General features: G+C 38.4%; 1 protein-coding gene across 19 annotated transcripts in view; it reads left to right on the plus strand.

The window, feature by feature from the left end:
• Positions 1-21,802, plus strand: part of LOC131431327 (uncharacterized) — an 84,904-nt gene extending 63,102 nt beyond the window's left edge. For 17 of the 19 annotated variants that reach the window (XM_058596970.1, XM_058596962.1, XM_058596964.1 and 14 more), the window contains 3 exons: positions 4,748-5,460; positions 15,217-15,414; positions 20,974-21,802. In XM_058596970.1, the coding sequence (XP_058452953.1) occupies positions 4,748-5,460; positions 15,217-15,414; positions 20,974-21,351 (1,289 nt within the window). In that variant the 3' untranslated portion in view covers positions 21,352-21,802. The remainder of the gene's footprint in view (positions 1-4,747; positions 5,461-15,216; positions 15,415-20,973) is intronic. The other 2 variants (XM_058596980.1, XM_058596981.1) reach the window with 2 other exon arrangements.
• Positions 21,803-24,317: the final 2,515 nt, after the last annotated feature.

Raw genomic sequence — 24,317 nt, forward strand, 5'->3', positions numbered from 1 at the left:
ATATCATCTTAGGTAACTCGTCATTAATTATGAAATCTACTCGGAAATATTATTTTAACCAAACGATTAACTTCTATAAATTATAAAATAAGCTGTTATTTTCAGACATTTTGTTAATAATTTCATAAACTGTTTCGAGTTTGTTTGTATCATTACATTATTTTTATTCTAATTTAGCTATTGGTTGAACTCATGGACGCAGCTGGGATCAGAACTAAGTCTTGAAAGGGGCCTTTATTAAATTGAAACTCCAGTTTTCTTTATGAAATGATAAATAAGTTTCATGTATGAAAGGTCACGACAAGCAAGAATGTCTCGAACTGGGATATTGGATAGTCTACCTTGGGTACGCAAAGAATTTATTAGTTGAGATCTGACATCACGATACTCCACGCATGTCCAAACGACATGATCAATATCTCGATAACCTTCGCCACAAGCACAATGATTAGTCTCGGAGAGCCCAATTCGAAGGAGATGTGCATCTATCGTGTAGTGATTGGACATGAGTCTAGACATCACACGAATGAAATCTCTACTCACATCCAGTCCCCTGAACCATGCCTTTGTCGATATTTTCGGAATAATTGAGTGCATCCACCGACCCAGATCATCTTTATCCCAAGAAGCTTGCCAGCTGGCAAGTGTTCTTTGGCGAGACGAGCTATAGAATTCGTTGAAAGCAATTGGTCTCTCATAAATTTCACCCTCAATAGCACCACGTTTGGCTAAAATATCGGCTCTTTCATTGCCAGGAATGGAGCAATGAGCCGGGACCCAGACTATAGTGATTAGATAATTATTGTTCAATATGTCGTTCAGGCACTGTTTTATTTTGCCCAGGAAAAACGGTTCAGTCTTGTCAGTCATGTTTGAGCGAATGGCTTCAATTGCACTCAGACTATCTGTGAAGAGGAAATAATGGTTTGGAATTAATGTGACGATTACACTCAAACTATATTGAACTGCTGCTAGCTCTGCTATATAAACAGATGCAGGTTCTTGAAGCCTAAATGAGGCCGAAACATTATTGTTGAACATACCAAACCCTGTCGCTTCTTCAATTCGCGATCCGTCCGTGTAAAACATTTTCTCAGAGTCAATATGCCTGAACTTACTTGAAAATATTTTTGGGATTTCCGTCGAACGTAGATGATCCGGGATTCCACGCACTTCGCGCTGCATGGATGTATCGAAAAATAAAGTTGAGTCAGGGACATTTAGGAGGCTGACACGGATAGGAATATATCTTGAAGGGTTGATTTCCTGTGACATATGGTTAAAATATACTGTCATGAATTTTGTTTGAGATCGAAGCTCGACTAGTCGTTCGAAATTATTAATTACCATGGGATTCAGCACCTCACATCTTATTAGCAGGCGTGATGAAAGCTCCCAAAATGATCTTTTAATGGAAGAACTCCCGCCAGAACTTCAAGACTCATTGTATGTGTCGAATGCATGCACCCTAAAGCAATTCGCAAACAACGATACTGAATTCGCTCCAGTTTGATAATATGAGAGTTTGCAGCGGAACGAAAGCAAACGCATCCATATTCCATCACTGAAAGTATCGTTGTCTGATACAATTTTATTAGATCTTCCGGATGAGCACCCCACCAAGATCCTGTTATTGTTCGAAGAAAATTTACTCTTTGTTGGCATTTTGTTATCAGAAACCTAATGTGTCCTCCCCACGTGCATTTGGAATCGAACCACACCCCGAGGTATTTAAAAGTTAAAACCTGTTGGATCATTCTTCCCATCATATGGAGCTGAAGCTGCGCGGGATCATGCTTTCTTGAAAAGACGACTAACTCTGTTTTCTCCGCAGAGAATTCGATACCAAGATGAACAGCCCAATCGGACAAGTTATCTAAGGTATCTTGCAATGGTTTATGCAGATCAATAGCTTTGGGTCCAGTAACTGAAACCACGCCATCATCTGCCAATTGTCTTAGTGTACATGGGGTTACTAGACAGCTGTCAATGTCATTTACGTAAAAATTATAGAGGAGCGGACTGAGGCATGAGCCTTGCGGGAGACCCATGTAACTATTTCTGAGTGTTGCCAAATCGCCATGTGAAAAATGCATGTGTTTCTCTGACAAAAGGTTGTGCAAATAATTATTTATAACCGCTGGGAGTCCATTTTGGTGAAGCTTGTCTGAAAGAACATCAATGGAAACTGAATCAAATGCTCCTTTAATGTCTAAAAATACAGATGCCATTTGTTGCTTTTGAGCGAAGGCAATTTGGATGTCAGATGAAAGTAATGCAAGGCAATCATTCATCCCTTTATTTCTACGGAAGCCAAACTGAGTATCTGACAACAAACCGTTCGTCTCGACCCAAGTGTCGAGACGTCGTAGAATAATTTTTTCGAACAATTTTCTGATGCAGGACAACATCGCAATGGGTCTATATGAGTTGTGATTGGAAGCTGGTTTCCCCGGTTTTAAAGATAATTTTTGATCGCTACAAATTTTACCAGGACAGCTACAGATACACCAATATGAGAAGCAAGTGCAGAATGCACAGGAGCAAGTGTTGAAGGTATAGGAATAGGTGCATGAAGTTTAACACATACAAGAAAAAGAAGAAAATAAAGAAAGAAGTGCAGAGAGGGTATGAACAATTACAGAAAGTATAGGTTATACAGGAACAAGTACTGGGACAACTGAAAGAAAGCATTGGAACTGGTACAAAAGACACAGAAACATGAACTGAAAGTACAGGAACAGCTTCATCAAATTAAAAAAAACGGTAAGTACATGAGTAAGTATAGAAAGTACAGGAAGAAGCGCAAAAAGTACAGTAACTATAGAAAGTTAAATAGTTAGTGGCAAATGTTATCGAGGCAAGAATTTTGACTAGCAAATGCAAAGGTGAAAAATTTTTTTTCCGCGCATTCCAATGATACCCACTGATATGCCATTTCTATTTAAGTGTAATTTTCCTAACCGTTTAGCTTTTATGTTACCGTCAATACAGCTCAAGGGCAATCGTTAAAAGTTTGTAGCGTGAAAAACGAATAACACAGAATGTTGTTTATCAAAGAGCAGCTATTTCTAACCTTTGGTCTTCGATACAAAAAGTTTGAGTGCCACTGTCATAGAGCATTTTTTCAATAATATTTTAAATTTATTAAAAGTAGTTTTGTTTTTTCTACATCTAATCTAATGTTATTGCGCAACAAAGTGTAGTATCTTATAAACGCAGAAGATCAAGCACACAATTTTTCCCAAAATATTTCGCTGATATCTGGAAATTATTACTCTCCATTGGTTTCCTTCATACACTGTTACTCCGGATCGCCCTCAACGATGAATTTTTGTTTTTGAGAGAAGCGTTGTAACTTTGACAATTTTCATTAGTTTCAGATAAAGGAATCTCCAAGAAAAGTTTATTTCAAATTTACTCTGTCCAGATGTTGTCTAACAAACGAAAACTCAATTTTAAGAAAATTGAATCATGATCGCAGTGTTGAAATCCGTTGACGTCGAATAAAATCGAACAACTCGTTTGAGCGTCAAACATTCTATTCATTTAGCTGGTGAATAATTCAAAAATTACTTTCAAAAATGTAACATCCATCGAAATTTTCCTGTATCAAAAACGGAACTCTCGCACAGGTCTCTTCGTTTCAAATTTGACAAACGGTAGAAGGCAACTGAACCACACTCAACACATTTTTTTGCATCAATATTCAAAAGGAATTAAAGGGTTAATAGGAGCGATTTGATCAGACAACTAAGCCTTGCTGTTGATGAAAAGGGTATAAAATAATTAAAATGACAACGTAAAGCACACCACACCCAATTCCCTCGCACGGCACGGCGGCACGAACGCTTGATGATGAGATTTCATTTCCACGAGGGATGCCGAGACCAGAATATTTAATTACTAGTCGAGACCCCGGGCGGTGGCGGTGGCGGCGGCGGTGGCGGCGGCGGTGGTTGCTTCGGAGATTTAATCAATGCCTTGTTCACACTACTTCAGTTTACAATTAACAGTCTTCCATGGCATTCCAGACGATGAGACTGACCGACTTGGATGACGGTTTTGTTTATTTCCATTTTAAAGTATTTATATTTTAAATGTAATTTGTCTTTGTTTTAATTTAGACATCCAATTTATACACTTCTGCTTTTAGGTCGGATCAAATGTTTTGAGAATCATTTAGGGGAAACAGCATTTTTTGTTTAATCAGTTTTCTAGTGATTCATAAAAACCCACTTTCTGTCGTTTTAAATCTACTTTCATGTACATCATGGAAAATCTTATATTCGCGAACAAATATAGTTCCAATTATCTTTTTAAAAATCATGCTTCTCAATTCAGTATTTCACTAATGCTGACATTCAATTACATTCTCAATTCTGAAATCGCAGTAATTTTCCTAGTTTTTTTTTGAATAGATAATCTTGAAGATTTTTTGTCGATGTCGCACTCAATGACTCTCAGAATATCACGTATCACAAGTTTTTGCTTCATTTACATTTTTTCTCAGGTTGATTGTCGCCTAATCAAAGTTTGTAGTGTTTAATAATGGCCCAGTGACTTACACTTTTAGCTTTCGTGATTCCTGCATTTTTTTTTCCTGTTTTGATTGTAAGACTTCGGAATAATCAATATTATTTGCAAGTCACTAAATTGTAATTTCAGACAAAAAGACACCTAAAGTCGTATCTCCTGATTTCATGCATGTTGAATAACTGTTTTTGTTTTCGGGTCTATTTTTCAGGAATCCTTCCGGAAGCCCTTCGCACAAAATGTGGACGATGTTCCGCCACCCAGAAGGAGAATGCCATCAAAATCATTACCACACTGTACAACAACTATCCAACTCAGTATCAGGCTCTCCGGGAGCGTTGGGATCCATCGGGTGAATATCATCGACGCCTGGAGGAGTACATCCGGGGACTGCAGTTCAACCAAATCGGTAGTAATGGTGGAAATGGCGTAAGCCCATCCGACCGTCCGGTAAGAAATGATTTCGATCGGGATCAGTCCCAGATACTGCTGCAGACACTGCTCCTGTCAACGACGACAGCAGCTCCGACGACACCGAGTCCGAATGTGATCCCCAGTGGACCTCAGCAACGACCCCAATTGGCACAATCACAGATAACACAACCGGTAGCACCTGTTTCAATTACATCTACTACCACATCCACAACCAGTACAACTAGTACTACAGTTACTCCTCCTTCTACTACAATATTTACTTCTACTATTACTACTACAACTCCCACTACAACTTCAACAACTACTACTACTACCTTACCTAATACCGTTGGTTCTGGTACCACTAGCAGTAGTAGAAGCAGCAGCGCTAGTAACGGGGGCTTCTCGGTGGAATCTAGTACTGCGGCAGCAACGACTAGTACCACTGGGACAATCGCTACTAGCTCGACGCAGCCGCCGACACTTGCGGATTCCCCGGCCATGGATTCGGTACATAATATGACACTGAACATTACTAATGGACCGATGAGTATTATTATGATAGTATTAAAAAACTAATTTCAAACTACTAAGAATATATCCTCTTTGCTGGAGGAATGCGCTATACTAACTGTTGAGCTTGTGTATGTAGAAATATTGTAGATATTATATCAAGAAGTAGTGCTAGAGCAGTATTGATTAATGCTTAGAAGATGGAACTTTATCGAATACTTGGTGCGGGCGAATTGAGTGCGAATAGTCTTTAATCTAAGAACATCGGTTACTAAATGTTTATATTATATATTTCTCTCTACTTTTTATTTACTCACATTGTCCATAAGTGTCATTCTGGTTTTAAGGTATGTAGTATTTAAATATTTGTCATGGCTGAACAACAACATGACCTTCATCGGCACATTCATAAACCGATTTCTAAGCATCTATTCGGTAGATAAATTCTAAAAACAAGTTTGCTAAAAGAATATATTCGTAAAATACGCTGTTGCTTTAATAAATTAAAGTCGAAATTTGTTGCCAATACTCCTTATAGAATAAGAAATCGAGTTAGGTGTTCGCCGATTAGGTTTTTTCAATGTCGTTTTTTTTTTGCTGGGCAGTTTATGTATCGTATTTATAAATAGCAAACTGTAAATATTTGGTGATTTTGTAACACACGTACACAATCTGCTGCTTCGGCGACGTATTTTTCACACGATTGTCCATCTAGATTTATTTTGTGACGGGTTATTAGATATACCTACTTTTTTGAAATTTGTCATTTTATGGTCATCCGTGTCTTGGTCAGAAAAAGTTTGTGGTCGAATCTCTGAAACTTGAACTTATGTTTTAACAGATCAATTCGTATGTTTACTGGGTCATTGCACGGATAGAACATACGACAACTGGCTTGCGAGACCTACTCCAATACTTTTGAACTACCGATCCTGGTTCCCTGCAACAATACACATAAGGCAATTATGAATATGTGTATCCAAAGAGAATTTATGTGGTCTTACATTAGCTAAACCAACAATTCGATCTAATTTTTTAACGAAATCGTTTGTATTTTCAATTGTTTTTTTTTTCTGAAATAATTGCGTTTTCCAGGTCCCGAGCTTAAATTTCATTTTCTCTTCCTGTCTTTGTAGTGACACACATTATCCTCTTAGCCATTTATGTTTGGGCCTGAAGCCGAATTGAAGAATGGAATTTGACTATATTGACTACTGTTTTGTAGTTGCTCGCATCGAGTCCCGTTCGTTGCAGTCATCGTTATTTTTGTACACCTCAATTCGGTTGACCCGCTGGGCTACCACTACGTTACTGTGTATGTAACGTTTTTTTACACTAATTTTTTCGGATATGGCTAAACCAATTTTCGCAAACTCAAATTCAAATGAAAAGTCTTGTGGTGAAAACTCCTGAATCTGACTTGCGGTTCCGGAATTATGGGATAAAATGTACAAAAAATGAAAATACGTGTACTAAATTTACTCAAAGATGGCGAGACCGATTTTCACAAAATTAGATTCAAATGAATTTTTTTTATGATTTCAAAGAAAATTCCTGAATTTCATTTTGCTCCGACTTCCGGTTCCTAAATTACAGGATAAAAAGTGTTGAACATTTCAAGCACATAAAAATGGGGTTTCTTGGGGCTCAAATTAATTCCAATCGATAGGCCTTGTCAGTTTTTTTTAAAATAAAATTTTTGTTTGGCTCATTTGCTTTAGCTTAACGTGGCCGATTGTCTTGTTGTTATAGGAAAAAAGGAACGCCGTATTAAGGGGGCGGCATACTCCCCTAGAGTTAGTAAAGGAATGTGAGGAGGGTGGGATTTACAAAATATTGATTTTGAATTACAATACATCATTCGTTTGTGGCACAAGTTTTTTAGAGTTTTCTGGATCTTCACGTTCTTCAGATTGTAACGAGAGAGATTATCCTTGGCTGGGATGCTTTGTTGGTGTGCTCTGACGTTGATGTGGCGTTTTTGGGTAGTGTTCAGCAACTCAGTCAGTTCAAGGCAGGTGCACGCTCTGAAGCATCGTTTATACAGGTCATACTTTCAGCAGCGTAAAGAAGAGTGCGATAGAGCTGTAGACGAGAGAGAGAGAGATAGGGAGAGCTCTAAATTTGGGCATTGATAGTTTTCAAGAAGTTATAGATGAGAGTCATATAAGGAAGATTTCGAGTTGCCAAGACGTCGCGGACTGATACGAAGGGTGGTATACCTCGGGCCCGAAGGGAACCTATGAGTTGGGACCTGGCATCACAATACTCGACACACATCCAAACAACATGTTCGATGTCATGATAACCCTCATCGCAAACGCAGACATCACTCTTGGCGAGCCCCACACGACGGAGATGCGCGATGAACATATAATGATTAGACATGAGCCTTGACATTACACGAATAAAGTCACGGCTCACGTCTAACCACCGGAAGCAAGCTTTCGTCGATACCTGTGGGCTCTCGCTTCCTTGAAAATACAACCAGCTCAGTTTTCTCCGTAGAGAACTCGATACCCAGAGACCATGTTGACAAGTTGTCGATGGTATCTTGTAATATTGTTCCACACGAACAATATTGTTGAATAAATTCGACAAGCGCCTTTTGGCAGAGTCAGGCAGATTTTTCAACAAGTTGAATTTAATTCTGTCTAACCCCGGGGCTCTATTGTTACACGACAAGAGCGCAAGTGAGAACTCTAGCATCGAAAACGGCGGTTCGTTTGTATTCGAAGTCGCGACGCGGGATATCTTCTGTTCCGTAACAGAATCAGGACATACTTTTTTAGCGAAATCGAATATCCAGCGGTTTGAATATTCCTCGCTTTCGTTTGCGTGATTTCGATTGCGCATGCGACGGGCCGTATTCTAAAGAGTGCTCATTGCTGTTTCTCTAGTTAATCCGTCAACAAACCTTCGCCAGTAACCGCGTTTCTTAGCTTTAATCAGACTTTTCATTTGAAATTCTAACGCCGCGTATTTCCGATAATTATCTGGGGTTCCGTTCCTTCTAAACGAGATGAAGGCTGAAGCTTTTTTCGTTTTCAGCTCTGAGCACTCTTTGTCCCACCATGGGTTGGGAGAACGCATACTAGTTTGCGCGCTGGGTACTCGTTTCGTCTGAGCTTGAATTGCGGTATCAAGAAACAAGCCAGCCAAAAATGTATACTCTTCCTCCGGAGGAAGCTCCTGTAATGTTTCTAGTTTCTCAGATATCGAGCTCGCGTAACTTTTCCAATCAATGTTGCGTGTGAAATCATACGAAACATTGATTGTTTCCGATGATCTTACACGGTTGGTGATAGAAACTATGATCGCAAGTGATCGCTACCGTGAGGATCACAGATGGCCTTGTCAGTTGCAACCGAACGTATCCATTCCGGCTATACCAGTTCCCGGCTCCGGTGCCACAAACACAAACTTTAAAATGGAACGAATTCGTTTTTCCCTGCGAAGGTTTATGATCTGATGATAACTCCTGAATTTTATCCGGATCTGACTTTCGACTCCCGAATTACAAGGTTATGTGTGCCCGAAATTTCAAACCGTCTTATAAAGCGCACCGTTACGAACATGCGGTGGTACGGCGAGAAGAAACACAACACAGCCTCTACGAACGAAGCACGCATGTGTGTGGTGTTCGATTTCGTACACGCGATAAAGAAAACTAAAACCAACACCGAAGCTCGATTTTGAAAACACAAGCGAGTCCGTTTGAAGAAAACACCATCACGGCACAGGCACTATGATTGGTGTGTGATTTTTGTTAAATACGGTATGATGAGGTAAAGACGGAAGAATGAAAGATAAAAGTTTCTAACCTTCATATAGTTAACACCACAAAAAAGTATGAAATTTTCTAACCAGATTATAAAACTATTCAAACCTGGCTATTCAATGACCCTTAAAACTTACTGCAACTTCGACAGTCTGCCGATTCCGGTTCTGCAAACAGTTATTCAAAATGTCCAATATGAAACTCGTGAAATGTTAATGGAAAAGGCACCATTACACCACTAGGTGGATTAAAACAGGTTTTTAATATCACTGTAGTTCGAAAAGACAAAAACTTTCTAGGAAATATACACTGAAAGAAAGTTGAAAGCTTTTTTCGATAATTAAAAATTTATCGAAAAAATCAAGTTCAAAAACAAAAGTTCTCCAATAAGTTTTCTTAAATAGTTTCATATTAAACATAAATTTCAAACCTTTATTTTTGGGACATACCTGTGGCGGGATGGGTAAGTGAATACCTTCCAACCAGCTCACCTAATTTCGAATTCCGGCTTCGCACATAGGGTCGGAAAGTTAACACCTATATAAACGGAACAAAAGAAAACAAATTCTGGATGTTTTGTTAACTTGATAAGCTTCGACTAGAAAAGTAAGCTGCTACAGGCGTTTTAGGCGTTTTCCGGTTTTAAGTTCCTGATAAAAAATAGTCATTGAGATAAACCGATTTTGGAAAAAATATCCCTTAAATTACACTATGAAGACAATGACAATGAAGTTTCAGTTCAGTTACACTTCAGTGACTGTCCTCCTAGCAGTTAACTGTTAACTTGTAGAATCGGCGTAATATATTAAAATTTTGAGCTCTTTGCATTTCATGTCTAAATATCTCGAAAACGGCTAATTCTAGGAGTGAGTAAATTGATTGCTTTTAACTTGCCGAATCATTTTCTATTGTTAATTGGTACCACAATGTTATGAAATTTAGTTAAAATTTATTTTGGTAGACAATTATTGGATTATTTTTAAGAAAAAAGGGACGGCGATGGGTAAATCGATGCCTTTCACGCAGCCTTCCTGGATTCGATTCCCAACCCCGCCCAAAAGCTCAGAAAATGGTTAAAAACTTATGGTTAAAAACTTTATAATCAAAACAGTAAAATAATTCGTATGAAAATTTTCAATTGATTAAAAACAAATTTTGGTTTTAAAAGGTATTGAAATGCGCTGTTCTGGCAATGTAATTTTACCTAAGCAGTTATTTTAGAATCTTAATACTACACTCACTGATAAAGGTGAACTCGAACCTGCGTTCTTATGCATTCCGTGCATTTTCCGCCTCCCTGAGCTGTGGCAGTAACCGTTCGATAACAGCCCCGAGTTGGGACAGCGTACATCGAATATATTCTAGTCACCTCACGACCGATCTTTTGAGCACATATGTGATTATTTTTCATTCCTGAAAAATAGTTAATGATAATCAAATGCGAAAAAAAAATTAGATTGGATGCGTTGAGAAATAATGTCGCTGATAAAATAAAGCATTGCATTCTTCAAGTGTTTGAATATTATTGAGCATGCAGCGTGCTTCATATGGTGGTAAAGGAAATGCTGCTCTACATGAAATTTCCGAAATCGAAAAAAAATTGTTGTTGCCAAAAGTTTTAGAATTGCATGAAACGTCGAGATTTAGTGTTATCTCCAAAAAAAAAATTTAAAAAAATCGACTTTCTGGGACTTGTGACATCAAAAAAAAAATTTCGATTTCGGAAATTTCATGTACTCCCTCCTATGGTGCTTTTTCAAGATCGAAAATTTTCAAACTTTAACCGCTGGGCAGCACCCCTTACCCATGTCCGATTCAGCTCAAAATTTTAATGAGGACTTTTTTCGAGGTGCTTAAACTTTTGAACAATAGCGCTTTACGAAATTAGATGTGATTCCAAAATATTGGCACTCTTATATAGATTAGAGCGGTAAAAAACAACGTGTTTTATCGGTTGAGTCACTTATACCATTATATCTCCGGAATCAACAGTCACAGCCATTTGGTCTTCGAACTTGAACAATGGCCTAACAATAGCTTTCAAACGGCCCTAAACTTGTTAAAATCTGTTTGGTCATCTCCGAGAAACTTGCGCGGTAAAAAGACAACGCGTTTTGTCGGTTACGTCGCTTATACAATCATATCGTCGGAACCAAAAATCACAGCCATTTGATCTTTGAACTTAATCAATGGGTCGACAATAACTTTCAAACGAGCCCAAGTTTGTTAAAATCGGTTCAGCCATCTCTAATAAAATTGAGCGCGTATAAATATCTTCGAAAAGTGCACACACACAAACATTTTCCGATCTCGTCAAACTGAGTCGAATGGTATATAACACTATGGGTCTCCGAGGCTCCGTTCGAAAGTCGGTTTTCCAGCAATTCTAATACCTTTCTATAGAGAAAGGCAAAAAGTTGCACCATTTTGTAGTATGTAGGTATGTAAAAAAAGAGTCAGGGTCATTTCGCCAGAAGGGTCTTCTCACCGAATCCTTCATTGGTCTTAATATCGTGATTCGAATTGAGCGTTTACGCCTGTTTTGTTGACCTACAATTGTACTACTGAAATATCTCATATTAAAAATAACGGATAAATTCATTTCCCCGCGTTCAAACCCGAAAGACTACTCTTTCGGATAAAATCAATCTTTATCAATCAATGATCCCCAGAACAGAGAGCCCAAGAAAATTTGTTGACTTTATTAGCTACTAAGCATCAAAGCATTTGCTTAGGTGTATCTACCAGACAAATGTTAGTGGTATTTTTCGTTGGTTGAGTGCAAAAAAAAACTAAAGCAATGAGACCTAGGTTTGAGTAGATCGGGCAATCGAGGCGATTACAGGTTTGAACCCAAGAGACCGCCGCTTCCGAATGCGGGTTGGCGGCCAATTCAGTCGGTGTCTGTTAGGCGGCACAAAGCGGCGACATGAACATTTCGGCGAAACAACTTTTAGAATCATAGATTCATAGAATAATAGAATCATAGAATCATAGAATCATAGAATCATAGAATCATAGAATCATAGAATCATAGAATCATAGAATCATAGAATCATAGAATCATAGAATCATAGAATCATAGAATCATAGAATCATAGAATCATAGAATCATAGAATCATAGAATCATAGAATCATAGAATCATAGAATCATAGAATCATAGAATCATAGAATCATAGAATCATAGAATCATAGAATCATAGAATCATAGAATCATAGAATCATAGAATCATAGAATCATAGAATCATAGAATCATAGAATCATAGAATCATAGAATCATAGAATCATAGAATCATAGAATCATAGAATCATAGAATCATAGAATCATAGAATCATAGAATCATAGAATCATAGAATCATAGAATCATAGAATCATAGAATCATAGAATCATAGAATCATAGAATCATAGAATCATAGAATCATAGAATCATAGAATCATAGAATCATAGAATCATAGAATCATAGAATCATAGAATCATAGAATCATAGAATCATAGAATCATAGAATCATAGAATCATAGAATCATAGAATCATAGAATCATAGAATCATAGAATCATAGAATCATAGAATCATAGAATCATAGAATCATAGAATCATAGAATCATAGAATCATAGAATCATAGAATCATAGAATCATAGAATCATAGAATCATAGAATCATAGAATCATAGAATCATAGAATCATAGAATCATAGAATCATAGAATCATAGAATCATCTCTTTTGTTTGCAATTTCCCACTTTTAATGATTCTAATCTCTTGTTTATATGAACTAATAATTTTAGTTTATTTTCAATACATATTTGTCAGGTTACCTTAATTTCGTTCGAAAAAGTGCACCTTGCTCTACGTTAAATAAATAACTCGGACAACCAACCCCAATGAACGTTTTCGTGAACAATCACGATTAACAAAAGTGAAAGTAGGGTTATACTGGAAAAAATATGCCATTTTGTGCAGTTTGTAATACCCTTTCCAATGGTACTACGTTTTTGGAAAACGGATATGAATTGATCCGCGTTATATGTTTTACTTTACACAAACAGAAATTTACTGATCGGCACCGAAAAAAGAACAAACGTGCTCGTGAACAAATGACAACACAAAAACATCTGAAACTACGTCGGTTCAAAGGTGTCCAAATACTCCATCAAAATCACTATTGGATGTCGCCACTACGCATAAGAGCCTTTTCAGAAAAGCCTACCTGCCCAGGTCTCGATGGCTGGATCGATTTTTACCAACTTAGTTTAGCCTGAAACTGAATTTTGCCCAGATTTCCGGTTCCAGAATTACAATGTGTAATGTGCAAAACGTGAAGAAAATGTGCGCATATTTGTCTCAGAATCGAAAATATAAGCTAAGTTTCCGTTATTTTTTTCACATTTATTTCGTTTTTTTTTGTATTTTTCTCACCATTCCACCCGAGACATCTGACCAAAATCCAGTTCGCTAGGAAATCGATAGAAAACGTAATGACCCTTTTTTTCATTTTATTACATCTACTTGAGCATAATTAATATTGGTAAGTAGTAGTTTGAGCGTTGTTTGAATTCGGTCGTTGTGGTTTTCGCGAAAAAAGCATGCTGCTTTCAAATTGTGTGCAAATATAGTGTCATATCGCAGGAACTGTTGTTTTCAATTAGCAATATTAATATAACATTTAGTTTCGTACAAGCTGCGTTTTCGCTTGGGTATGCTTCATATTCACCGTTGAATTTCGGCGTGATGAGACCATTCTAACGCAGCCCGGTTGCATTGGTTAATTAAATTGCAGCCAAGCGTCGGCGTCGGCGTCGGCGTCGGCATTTCACCAACTAAACCATGCACCGGCACGGTTTGCTCACGACCTGTGAGTTGAGAGTGAGGCAAATAGAAACGTTTCTCGTAATTGAACATGCCAATTGTGTCGTTTGTGTTCCACCTGGTTCCAGAAGCCTTCGAGAAATCTATTCTACATATAACATTGACATAGCTTAGAGTTTTACATGGTATCATTGATTGCCATTTAGAAAGCCACAGTTTGGAACGTGGTGAGTCGGATTGGGTTGATACAATCAGTGAACACATGAATGACGATACACTGAACACAGTGGTTTCGTGGTGATGTTGTTCATACTGGGGTTGTCGCAATAATAACTGGAAAAAACATAACCGTTGAGTTTGATTTTAGTTCGTGAATGTTATGTGTAGAAGCTTTTTTGTGTTAAACTGTTTCAGAGCATCCCTTGTGCCGGTTTTGCTTACCTAAAAAATTCGATGGTAATGGTTTATTACACATGAGGTTTGATAGAGGGTGCACGATTATATTTTCACAACGTAAATAATGCCGGTGATGGATAGTTGTTCCGTCGGTGTGGAATTTGGTAGATATCAATAGGTCTGCGTGTAAAATCGACGATTTGTTAATTTTCTGTGCGTTTCGCTACGTAACTAGGCTGAAAAATCGTCGATTTTATCATCACCGCCAATCGTGTAGTAAAACTCTGGTCTGGTTTCTTTCGAACCATCTATTTTTGGTTTAGCTCCTATCAACGGTATTCAATCCTCAAGTCCTACAGTCATCACAGCAACAGCCACTCACACAAATACTTCCGAGCCAGGCCGTTGCTAGCGGCAGTCAAAATTTTGCGCCTGTCAGTTCTGGTCCAAGTGGAAATCAAAATTTATTACATCAATTGGGTCAAATGCCAATCCTGCCAGAAACGACGGCCCGGATAACCACAACCACGACCCTCATCCTCAGACCGGTTGCCGCCGGTTTGAGCTTCAACATCGACGACACGGTAGATTTGCACTGTTAAAATTCAAAATTACTCCGCACACACTCCTCCCCATTCCATAGTTGCTTTGTGGCTCCTGCTGGTCCTAAATTTGCGATATATTTCATTCCTGTTTCTCATTAGTATCTCATCCTTGTACAATTAACATTACGAGCACTAATTTTCATATCGATCCAATTTTAGCTGCCAACGGTGGGAACCGTTTCCAATCGGTTTGGTGACGATGGTGAGAATGGTAACGGTGGCAACGTGCCGAATGTCGCGAGACCCACGATCCCGAACCCGACGACAGCGCGACCACAACCCGCACCGACCACGAAGCCCACGGTCAGACAGACCACCACCACTCGGACTGTAACCCAGCGAACCACCACTAGATTTGTGAGTATTGGGGATGGTTCGAATCACGGATCATTTAGTTTAATCGAATTGAAATTTGATGTTGATGGCCGGTGAGAGGAAAGGTGGATTTCTATTTTATCCAATTTTGCACTTTGACACTGTTTAGATTGCTTAGTATTTATCTGTTGATCAACTAATTTTCATTGCGTTACGGTTTTGAGACGTTTCGAGTAATTAAATTTGTCTTACGAGATGAGCGCTGGATCTATTTTCTTTGTCAAGTAAAGTCATTACACAAAATCTTATTTCGAGCAAAATTGTCTGATTTCATTTCTCGGAATCTCTGTTTTCTGGTATTCGTGTGTTATGTTCAATACATTGCAACGTACTGTATCCTGTCACTATTTTATTTTATTTATTTATTCGTATACTTGTATACAGCAGGTGATGAATAAAATTAGGGACTTTGTGGCTCGGATTGTTTTCTGTCAAGGCAGCTCGGGGAATGGATTTCATTATCAACTTTTCTTTCGATAGGCGTCTATCGATCGAAATTTACACCAAAATATGTAACAAATTTCTCTACCAGAAATTTCTCAGCTAATTAAATAGTATTTGACATGTGATATCAACAAAGATAAAATCAATATGAAGTGGTCTGCGATTTCTCATGTATCATTCAAATAGGACCTCTCGATGAGCTCGATTCACTGTCAGTTTCAGACTTTTGAAAAAAAAAACAGCAAGCGTCTGATCGCTACATGCATCGTAACTATGACAATGTTTGTTCATGTTTACAAAAATATCCGGTGTACAACTTTGCGAAAAAGTGCTTACAGATGTATTATTCAAAGTATTGTCCGTCACTAGCGACAACTTTCTCCCATCTTTCCGGCAATTTTCGGATCCCGGCTCGAAAAAAGGAGTCCTCTTTTGACGCTATCCATGAAGCAATCCATTTTTCCAACTTTTCGAAGGATTGAAAATGTTGATCTGCCAGGCCGTGTGCCATCGAACGGAATAGGTGGAAGTCAGAAGGGGCGACATCTTCGGAATACGGCAAGTGGGGCAAGACTTCCGGGTACTTTTTGACCACTTTTGCAGGTACTTTTTGACCACTTTTGCGACGTGAGGCCGAGCATTGTCGTGTTGGAGGATGACTTTGTCATGTCGCTCTTGATATTGTGGCCGCTTTTCTTTTAGCGCGAGACTAAGGTTGATGTCCGAGTGAACGCGGAACGCGATGCGATTCAATGCAATGTACTGTTATCGCATCGCATTCACTCTGACAGGTTTGCTTTGATCAAATGCAACTAGCTCGCACGCGCGCCTAGACGCATCGCGTGACGCCTTCACTCTGACAGCAACCTAAGGCGCATCAGTTGCGTTCGGTTGCGATCTTCTGTGATGGTTTCACCCGGTTTTAAGAGCTCGTAGTAAATCACACCGAGCTGATCCCACCATAACCTTGGCGCCGTGAATATTCGGTTTTTCCTTCGACGAAGTAGCATGCCCGGGCTTTCCCCATGATTTTCTGCGTTTAGGATTATCGTATCAAACCCACTTTTCATCACTGGTTACGGTTCGATGTAAAAACCTCTTACAATTTTGTCTTTGAAGCAGTTGCTCGCATTCAAATTGACGGCGCTCGATGTCCTTCGGTTTCAACTCGTACGGCACCCAGTTTCCTTCTTTCTGAATCATGCCCAGGGCCTTGAGACGTTTTGAAATGGCTTGCTGACTCACTCCCAACGATTCGGCAAGCTCTTCTTGGGTTTGGCACAAATCTTCATCAAGCAATTCATCTATGAAGGTTTTTTTTCTCTTCCACCACCATGTTTGTCTTCGACATCGAAATCACCATTTTTAAAACGTTGAAACCACTCCAGACATGTTCTTTTACTTAGAGCAGCATAACCGTAAGTTTCTGAGAGCATTCGATTCGCTTCAGTTGACGAGAATTGGGCACATAAACAGATATTTTTTAGCGTGAATAATACGAAAACAAGAACAACTGTCACTGAAACGGCGATGACAATTCGTTAGGAACTGTACACACTCACTTTAAAGGCATTATCATCTATGTATTTTGACCAGTCTCAGCCGGTACACCTGATACACCTTTTCTGCATCGATACCACTGCACAGTGATATTTGAAGCTTGACTAATTTTTGATAAAAAAGCAATCATAACTTTTTACCGGTGGCTCATATGAAAAAGCTTGGTTTAGCAAAATTATACGCAACAATTAGTTCAACAACTCTTCTGAAGACAACTTTTCCGTAGAACGTTTCACAAAAAATTTAGAACAAAAAAAAAATTTTCAGGAGCCACCCTACTTTTACTCGGGAAAATGATGTAACTCGATCGAATGAGAAGCTAGAGAGGTGCTTTTTTTTAGCAAGGCTGCCGAAAATAAAATTTCCTATAACTTTGTTGTACAAAAAATCATTTTTTAATTTCAATTACGAAAGTTAAATTTCAGATTTCAATCTAAATGAGGACCACCCTAGTTACTTTTTTCACCAAAAGGCCATTTGAATGCAAACAACTTTTGTGGAAACACCAACTACAAAAAACTAATATTTAATAGTGAAAATATTTTTGTCACGCTAATTTCCCATTTCGGACCATAGTGCACTGGTGTACTGCTCATACTCGCATATCAGTCCCATATCGATTTTCGCCAATTTTGAGTTCGCTTGACGAATGAAATCTATCCTCAATATACTCTTAGAAATTGCAATCAAAGTTGAGGGTTTGTTCAATGATATATGAAAATAATATCAACTCATATCTGTCCCATATGCAAAGTACTCGCATATCAGTCCCATTCAGTGCAAATTTCAATAATTTCATTTGTTGCATAGTTGGAATATCAAAGGTGTATTACCGATATTTCATGTAATAATACCATGATTTTTAAGTAGGTGACACAATAAATCAAAAAAATGGGAAATAAAATTTTGATCGTCTTTTTCTCGACATCCCGATTTTCCATATGGGACAGATATGCAAGTATGGGCAGTGCAGCACTCATCAAAAGTTTGGTGTAGCTCTGTGCAATGGAATCGTTCTATTGTAGTCAATGGTTATTGTTTATGTTTTCGTCATTTTTGTTCGTTTATTCATACCTCAGTGTAGCACTGCACCGGTGTAGTGCAAATTAAAAACGAAAACGCCATTAGAAAAAATCGTGTAAATTTACGTCTTCAGAGTTGCACATGAAAGGAGCGTCGTAGTTCACTTAAATTTTTAATTCAAATCATGTAAACAAAAGTTATATTACCCTCTATTAACTTTTGCAAATAGTTCAACGACATGTTCTCGAATGAAGGTATGGGGTTTACCATAGAAATCAAGAATTGCGGAATTTCTCAACTTGCAAAAAGATACTGACACATTCCACATCGTTTACAATGTCGTTCGTGAGCTCATTATCTTTCGGAAAAAGTAGTCCGCAATCAGAAAAGAATCAAGTGATACTCCAGTATGCTTACACATGATTTGAGTGTCATATTTCTGAGCTGGACTTGAAGATAAGCCTAGAATTTTCTCTAGAGGAAATTCGTCTCATAAAGACTGTCCCAGAAAGTATGGACGCACTTTGATTTCGCTGTAAATAATTTACAAGTGTTAGATATTCAAATTTTATTCGATATATTGATAATATTAGACTACGACAACAGATTATTATTCTCAACATTTGCTACTTTGCCATTGTAGACTAGCTGGCGCACCTACTTGTGAACGTTCCTCATTAAATTCCGTACAGACTTCTTGGCGACAAGCTTTGACCCTTTTTTCCAATCTATTTCGAAATGTAGAATGGTTTCGGCTGCCGGGACATGTTTCCTAAGATGTGTCTTTGTTAATGCCCAAAATTCCTCAATTGGTCAAAGTTGTGGGCAATTTGGTGGATTCAAGTCTTTTGGGACGAAAGTGACAATTTTGGTAGTATACCATTCTACCGTTGATTTCGAGTAGTGGCAAGAAACAAGATCTGGCCAGAAGACAACAGGATCCTTGTGGCTTCGAATCATGGGTAGAAATCGTTTTTGTAAACATTCCTTGATGTATATTTCGCTGTTCATTGAAGCAGTGGTAATGAAGGGTTTCGAAATCTTACCGCATCTACAAATTGCTTGCCAGACCATAGCTTTCTAACCAAATTTTTCGACTTCAATCGATGTCTCGGACTGGTTTAACACTTGCCCTTCTCGCACCCTATAATATTGTGGTCCCGGCAAGGATTTGTAATTGAGTTTCACGTAGGTTTCGTCGTCCATGATTATGCAGTTAAAATTTCCAGCAAGAATCGTATTGTACAGCTTTTCCACAAAATAGGCTTCACATTCAGTGAACATTTTTGTTTTAAGATCAACATATAGCTAGTAGTAACTGGGGGTCAGATCTGGAGTACACGGAGCATGAGAAAGAAATTCGAAGTGTAATTCGTTCAATTTAACCGTCACTGCTATCGTTTTGCCTTGTTTTTGCTATGTAGTATTCGGTATCGATTGTTTTTTCTTTCTCAAGATTGTCGATGAAGATTTCTGTTATGCCTTTGGACGCTTCGAACGTGGTTCACAGGCTGCAGTTCACTCAGATGATGATCGTTTCTATTCCAGATTGAATTGATCCATGATCCGTGGTTCATCCATTGTTACATATCGTCGCAAAAAATCTGATTTATTACTTGTAAACATGCCCTAATACTTCCCTGAATCATCAACACGTTATTGTTTGTGTGCAAACTCGACAGTGATATCGCCATCTGTGTGTCACACGACTTATTGAGTGTTGTGTTGGTTTCGAATAGCATGAAATTATCGAAAGCTAAATTTGACGTTTTCTTACATTTCTCCTCATTTCAAAACATTAATTTTCTAATTTTTAAGCTCGTCCACTACGTGTAACGTTCAGTTGAATTTAATAATAATAATTTTTATGGAACCGACTAAATTACTCACAGAAATGATAGAATACAGGAATACACTGAGGTCTTTTTTATGCGAATTTTTTATGCGAATTTTCAGAGTTATGCGGTTTTTTTTATGCGAAGTTTCAGAGTTATGCGGTCTTTTTTTATGCGAAGTTTCAGAGTTATGCGGTTTTTTTTTATGCGGTACGTAAATTCGCATAAAAAAATACTTCAGTGTACAGGAATTCCAGAGTGTGAACTTTGGTAATCATTTTGTGCTATCGATGTCTGAAAACTTAGTTAGACTGTTTGTCACCGAAAATAGACATTAATCAAGAACGTTGATTTGAGGCAGCAAAAGGTTCAACAGTGAATCAAATTTTGCTCTCCGTCCGTGCAGGTGTGAATCCTATTTTTTTAAAGAACTATCTCGCACTAAGACGAGTTTAAAAAAAATGTTGGTCAAGGGGCATAACATGATTTTACTCAAGCACTATATATTTTCCATGTGTTCACCGTTTTTTTTGAGTCAACATCATTTTCAAAGCTTTTACACTAGCACAAAGTTACATCTCGCACACATCACCAGTAACACCAACACATTTTCTTTTCCTGTTGTTTTTTCCCCTATCCCACCGCCTTGCCACTTCGGCGTTCCGTATTTCCTTCGCAGATCGAATCGGCTCCAGTACCAGTGGTTCCACTCCGTCCGGTCCAGGTCCCGGTACAGGTTCAGGTTCAAGTACTAGCACAGCGTCCCCAACCATTGGCACCGCCCGCACAAGCACAGCCCCGACCACAATTCCAACCTCAGCCGGTTCCGGTTGGCATGACAACACCGAATAATATTATTGATAACTTTTTTATTCCACCCGGTCAGGGCGGAGTGCCGGCGAACCCCAAGGGTAGTGCCTTCGTAGGATTGTTCAATCAAATTGGCACCAAATTGGCCACCACGGCCGACGCAATCGCCGGAATGCTGCGGAAGACGGTGGACGTGATTGTTACTTCGCATCTGCAGGCTCACCAACGAGCGATGAGAAGCTATTGAGCAGGTAAAATTGGAAAATCCGTACCATGCGTTTGCAGTTCTTGCCGTTTTAGGCATTTTTTCCGGAGATGCGAATGGAATTTCGTGTTGCTCTTCGGATGGCGGATGCTGTTATTAACTTATATTCTGATTAGGATGTTAAGAATATATACCATATTTGCTAGGGTTTTGATTGCAAAGTAAACTCCTCGGCTGCGTTTCAAGAAGTTGGGGTTAGGCGTGTTAGATAAAGGTACTGTGAAAAAATTTGAACTTAAATTTCGAACCAGAAAATTAGGTCTCAGAAAGGTGATTTTAGGAGAAATTTAGGGAAACTTATCATCTAGGCAAGCGAACCCAACTAACTAGGTTCAAAGAAAGAGTGCGATGATTGAGAACGAGGGAAACAGCATGTGTAAATGGAGGTTGTAATATCATTATTTCAATAAATCTTATCTTTACGAGTTGACAATCGTGTTTTTTTGTTTGAGAACGTCCCCGATTCTGCCAACATAATTAAAAATTCAATACTATAATACGATGAAGAAATATTTGGTAAGTTATCGAACTGTCGTCTTGTCCTGGATCGGATCAGATATCTGCTTCATGCACACTTAAAATATATTACAGAATTCGGTACTTTTTTACCGAAATTTCAACAACTGGACGTTCGGTAAAAATGTTCTTACCGAATGGATTTGTAATTCGAAAATAGCCAAGCTGTCATGATTACCAACCATTTCAGTAAGAGTCATATAAAACGGTCAAATCTACCAAAGTGCTCTGTAAATTATATAGTTAAATCTGTAGCTCGAAAAAAGTGAAGCAGTGAAATGAGACCGATCATTCCAGTTAAAATAAACGTTAAATATACCGAATCGTATTTCTGTACATATATTAAATATTTGTTTATTTGTTAAAATAATCCATCTCACAATTAAAAGTCTTGATGAATAACACGAAGTACAACGAACAAAATTAAAAAAAAAGGATACACTTAATAATTTCTGTGAGAACTTGTGCGTCGGTTCACCAAATTCAAAGAGATGGTCAACTTTGAAAAATGCACGTATACATGCTGTCATTGGTTCATATAGTCCGAAAGTAGTACGATGAAATCTTGGTTGAAGTAGACTCGTCGAGCGTAGAGATCGCTGCACGGAAGTCAAGGAGAGATAACAATTTTGGTGAATCAATATCGCCATTGATTACTTTAGCCACAAGCAACGCTTGCTGCATCTTTCTTCGTCGCTCTAACGATTTCAGGCCAATCAGACGACAGCGGTCAGGGTACGGTGGTAAATCCAGAGGGTTGGTACGAGTTGGTACGAGGACCAAACCAAACATGCATTTTCGAGTAATGGACGCACCAACGAACAGTATAGCGTTTTTAGACAGTACGGGTCTTTGAAGTCTCGTCTCATTTTCGCTATGAAGCCGAGTTGTCGTGTTGCTTTGGAAATCAAAGTTGATCGATGTTGGTTAAAGGTAAGCTTAGCATCCAGCAAAATGCCGAAGTCATTGACAACGTCGACTCTTCCAAGAGTTTGTCCATCGATTTGATAGTCGAATATTGTGGGGTTGGTTTTGCGATGAAATGTTATAACTGGACAATTCACGGTACTAATAATTATAAAATTTCTTCTACACCAGCCAACGAAAATATTTTAAAGTTCCTGGAGACGAACACAATCTTCAATAGACCGAACTGCCAGATACAGCTTCAGGTCATCAGCGTAAACCAGTAGGCATCCAACGCCAGGTAGTAAAGTAGCGTCGTTTAGGAACAGCACAAACAGTTGTGGACCTACGTTACTACCCTGAGGAACACCAGATTTATTCGTGAAAGGAGAAGAAATACTCGAGGCTAGCTGCACACGTAGCACTCTGTCGCATGAATAAGAGCTCAGACATTTAACAAACATTCTCGAAGCGCCTAGTCGGGATAATTTTGTTACAAGTATTTCATGATCTATTCGATAAAACGCTGCTTTCAGATCAGTATAAATTGCATCAATTTGAGATTTTTCTTCCATCCGAGTGGAACAGGTAGATGTAAAATCCAACAGGTTCGTTTTCACCGATCGTCCAGGCATAAAACCATGCTGATCAGTAGAGACGTACGTTTTAGTTTTGGAAAGTACGACAGTGCTAACTACCAACACAAAAAGCTTCGACGCTGCTGACAAACTAGTTATACCACGGTAACTTCGTACATTTAGGCGATTGCCACTTTTGAATACTGGGAACATATAAGACTGTTTCCAGATTGTCGAAAATATGACTTGCTCGAAAGACTTATTGAATATCACACACAAAGGATCTATGTACGTTTTCCTTTATTATGTTGAATGCTGATCTAAAGTTTAGCAGAACAGGAACTCTGTGCATTCCAATGTATATTGTGCAATCGTTTGAATCCTGCAGGAAGGAGCCTCGTACAAACGGTTTAGGGGGAAATACTTTTTTATTTTCGCTTCACATATCTTAGTTTTATTCCGTTGTTAGCTAGAAGTGAACACACTGAATCATTTAGGAACATAGTTGTTACCTTGAGTTGTTAAAGGTAGTGGAAAGTAGTAGAAAGCGCCCCTGCTGATGAAAACGCTCCCCTTTTTCCAAACATTCGTCAAAGTTTCATCACTAACATTATCCTTTTTCGTCGGATCTTTCTGCTATGCATGTTTGCCAGTTGTCGTCTGCTGCAAAATTGTGAATAAACCGAAAATGTCATTAGGCAGCTTTTCGATGTACGATTTTGCGTCGGCTTTTATTTATCGTATTTTATTCATTTCAAACGTCTCTATACGTACACACTACGAAAAAATCGTGTAAATTCACATTTCGGTAGATGCACATAAAAGGAGCATCGCAATTCACATAAATTTGCATCCCAAAGAATGTGAAAATGAATCATTTCATAAGCTGTACAACTAATGCAGCTCATTTTTACATCGAAATAGACACGAAATTTATTTTACATGTAA

The sequence above is a fragment of the Malaya genurostris genome, chromosome 2 (genome assembly GCF_030247185.1).
Source record: "Malaya genurostris strain Urasoe2022 chromosome 2, Malgen_1.1, whole genome shotgun sequence".
Lineage (NCBI taxonomy): Eukaryota > Metazoa > Arthropoda > Insecta > Diptera > Culicidae > Malaya > Malaya genurostris.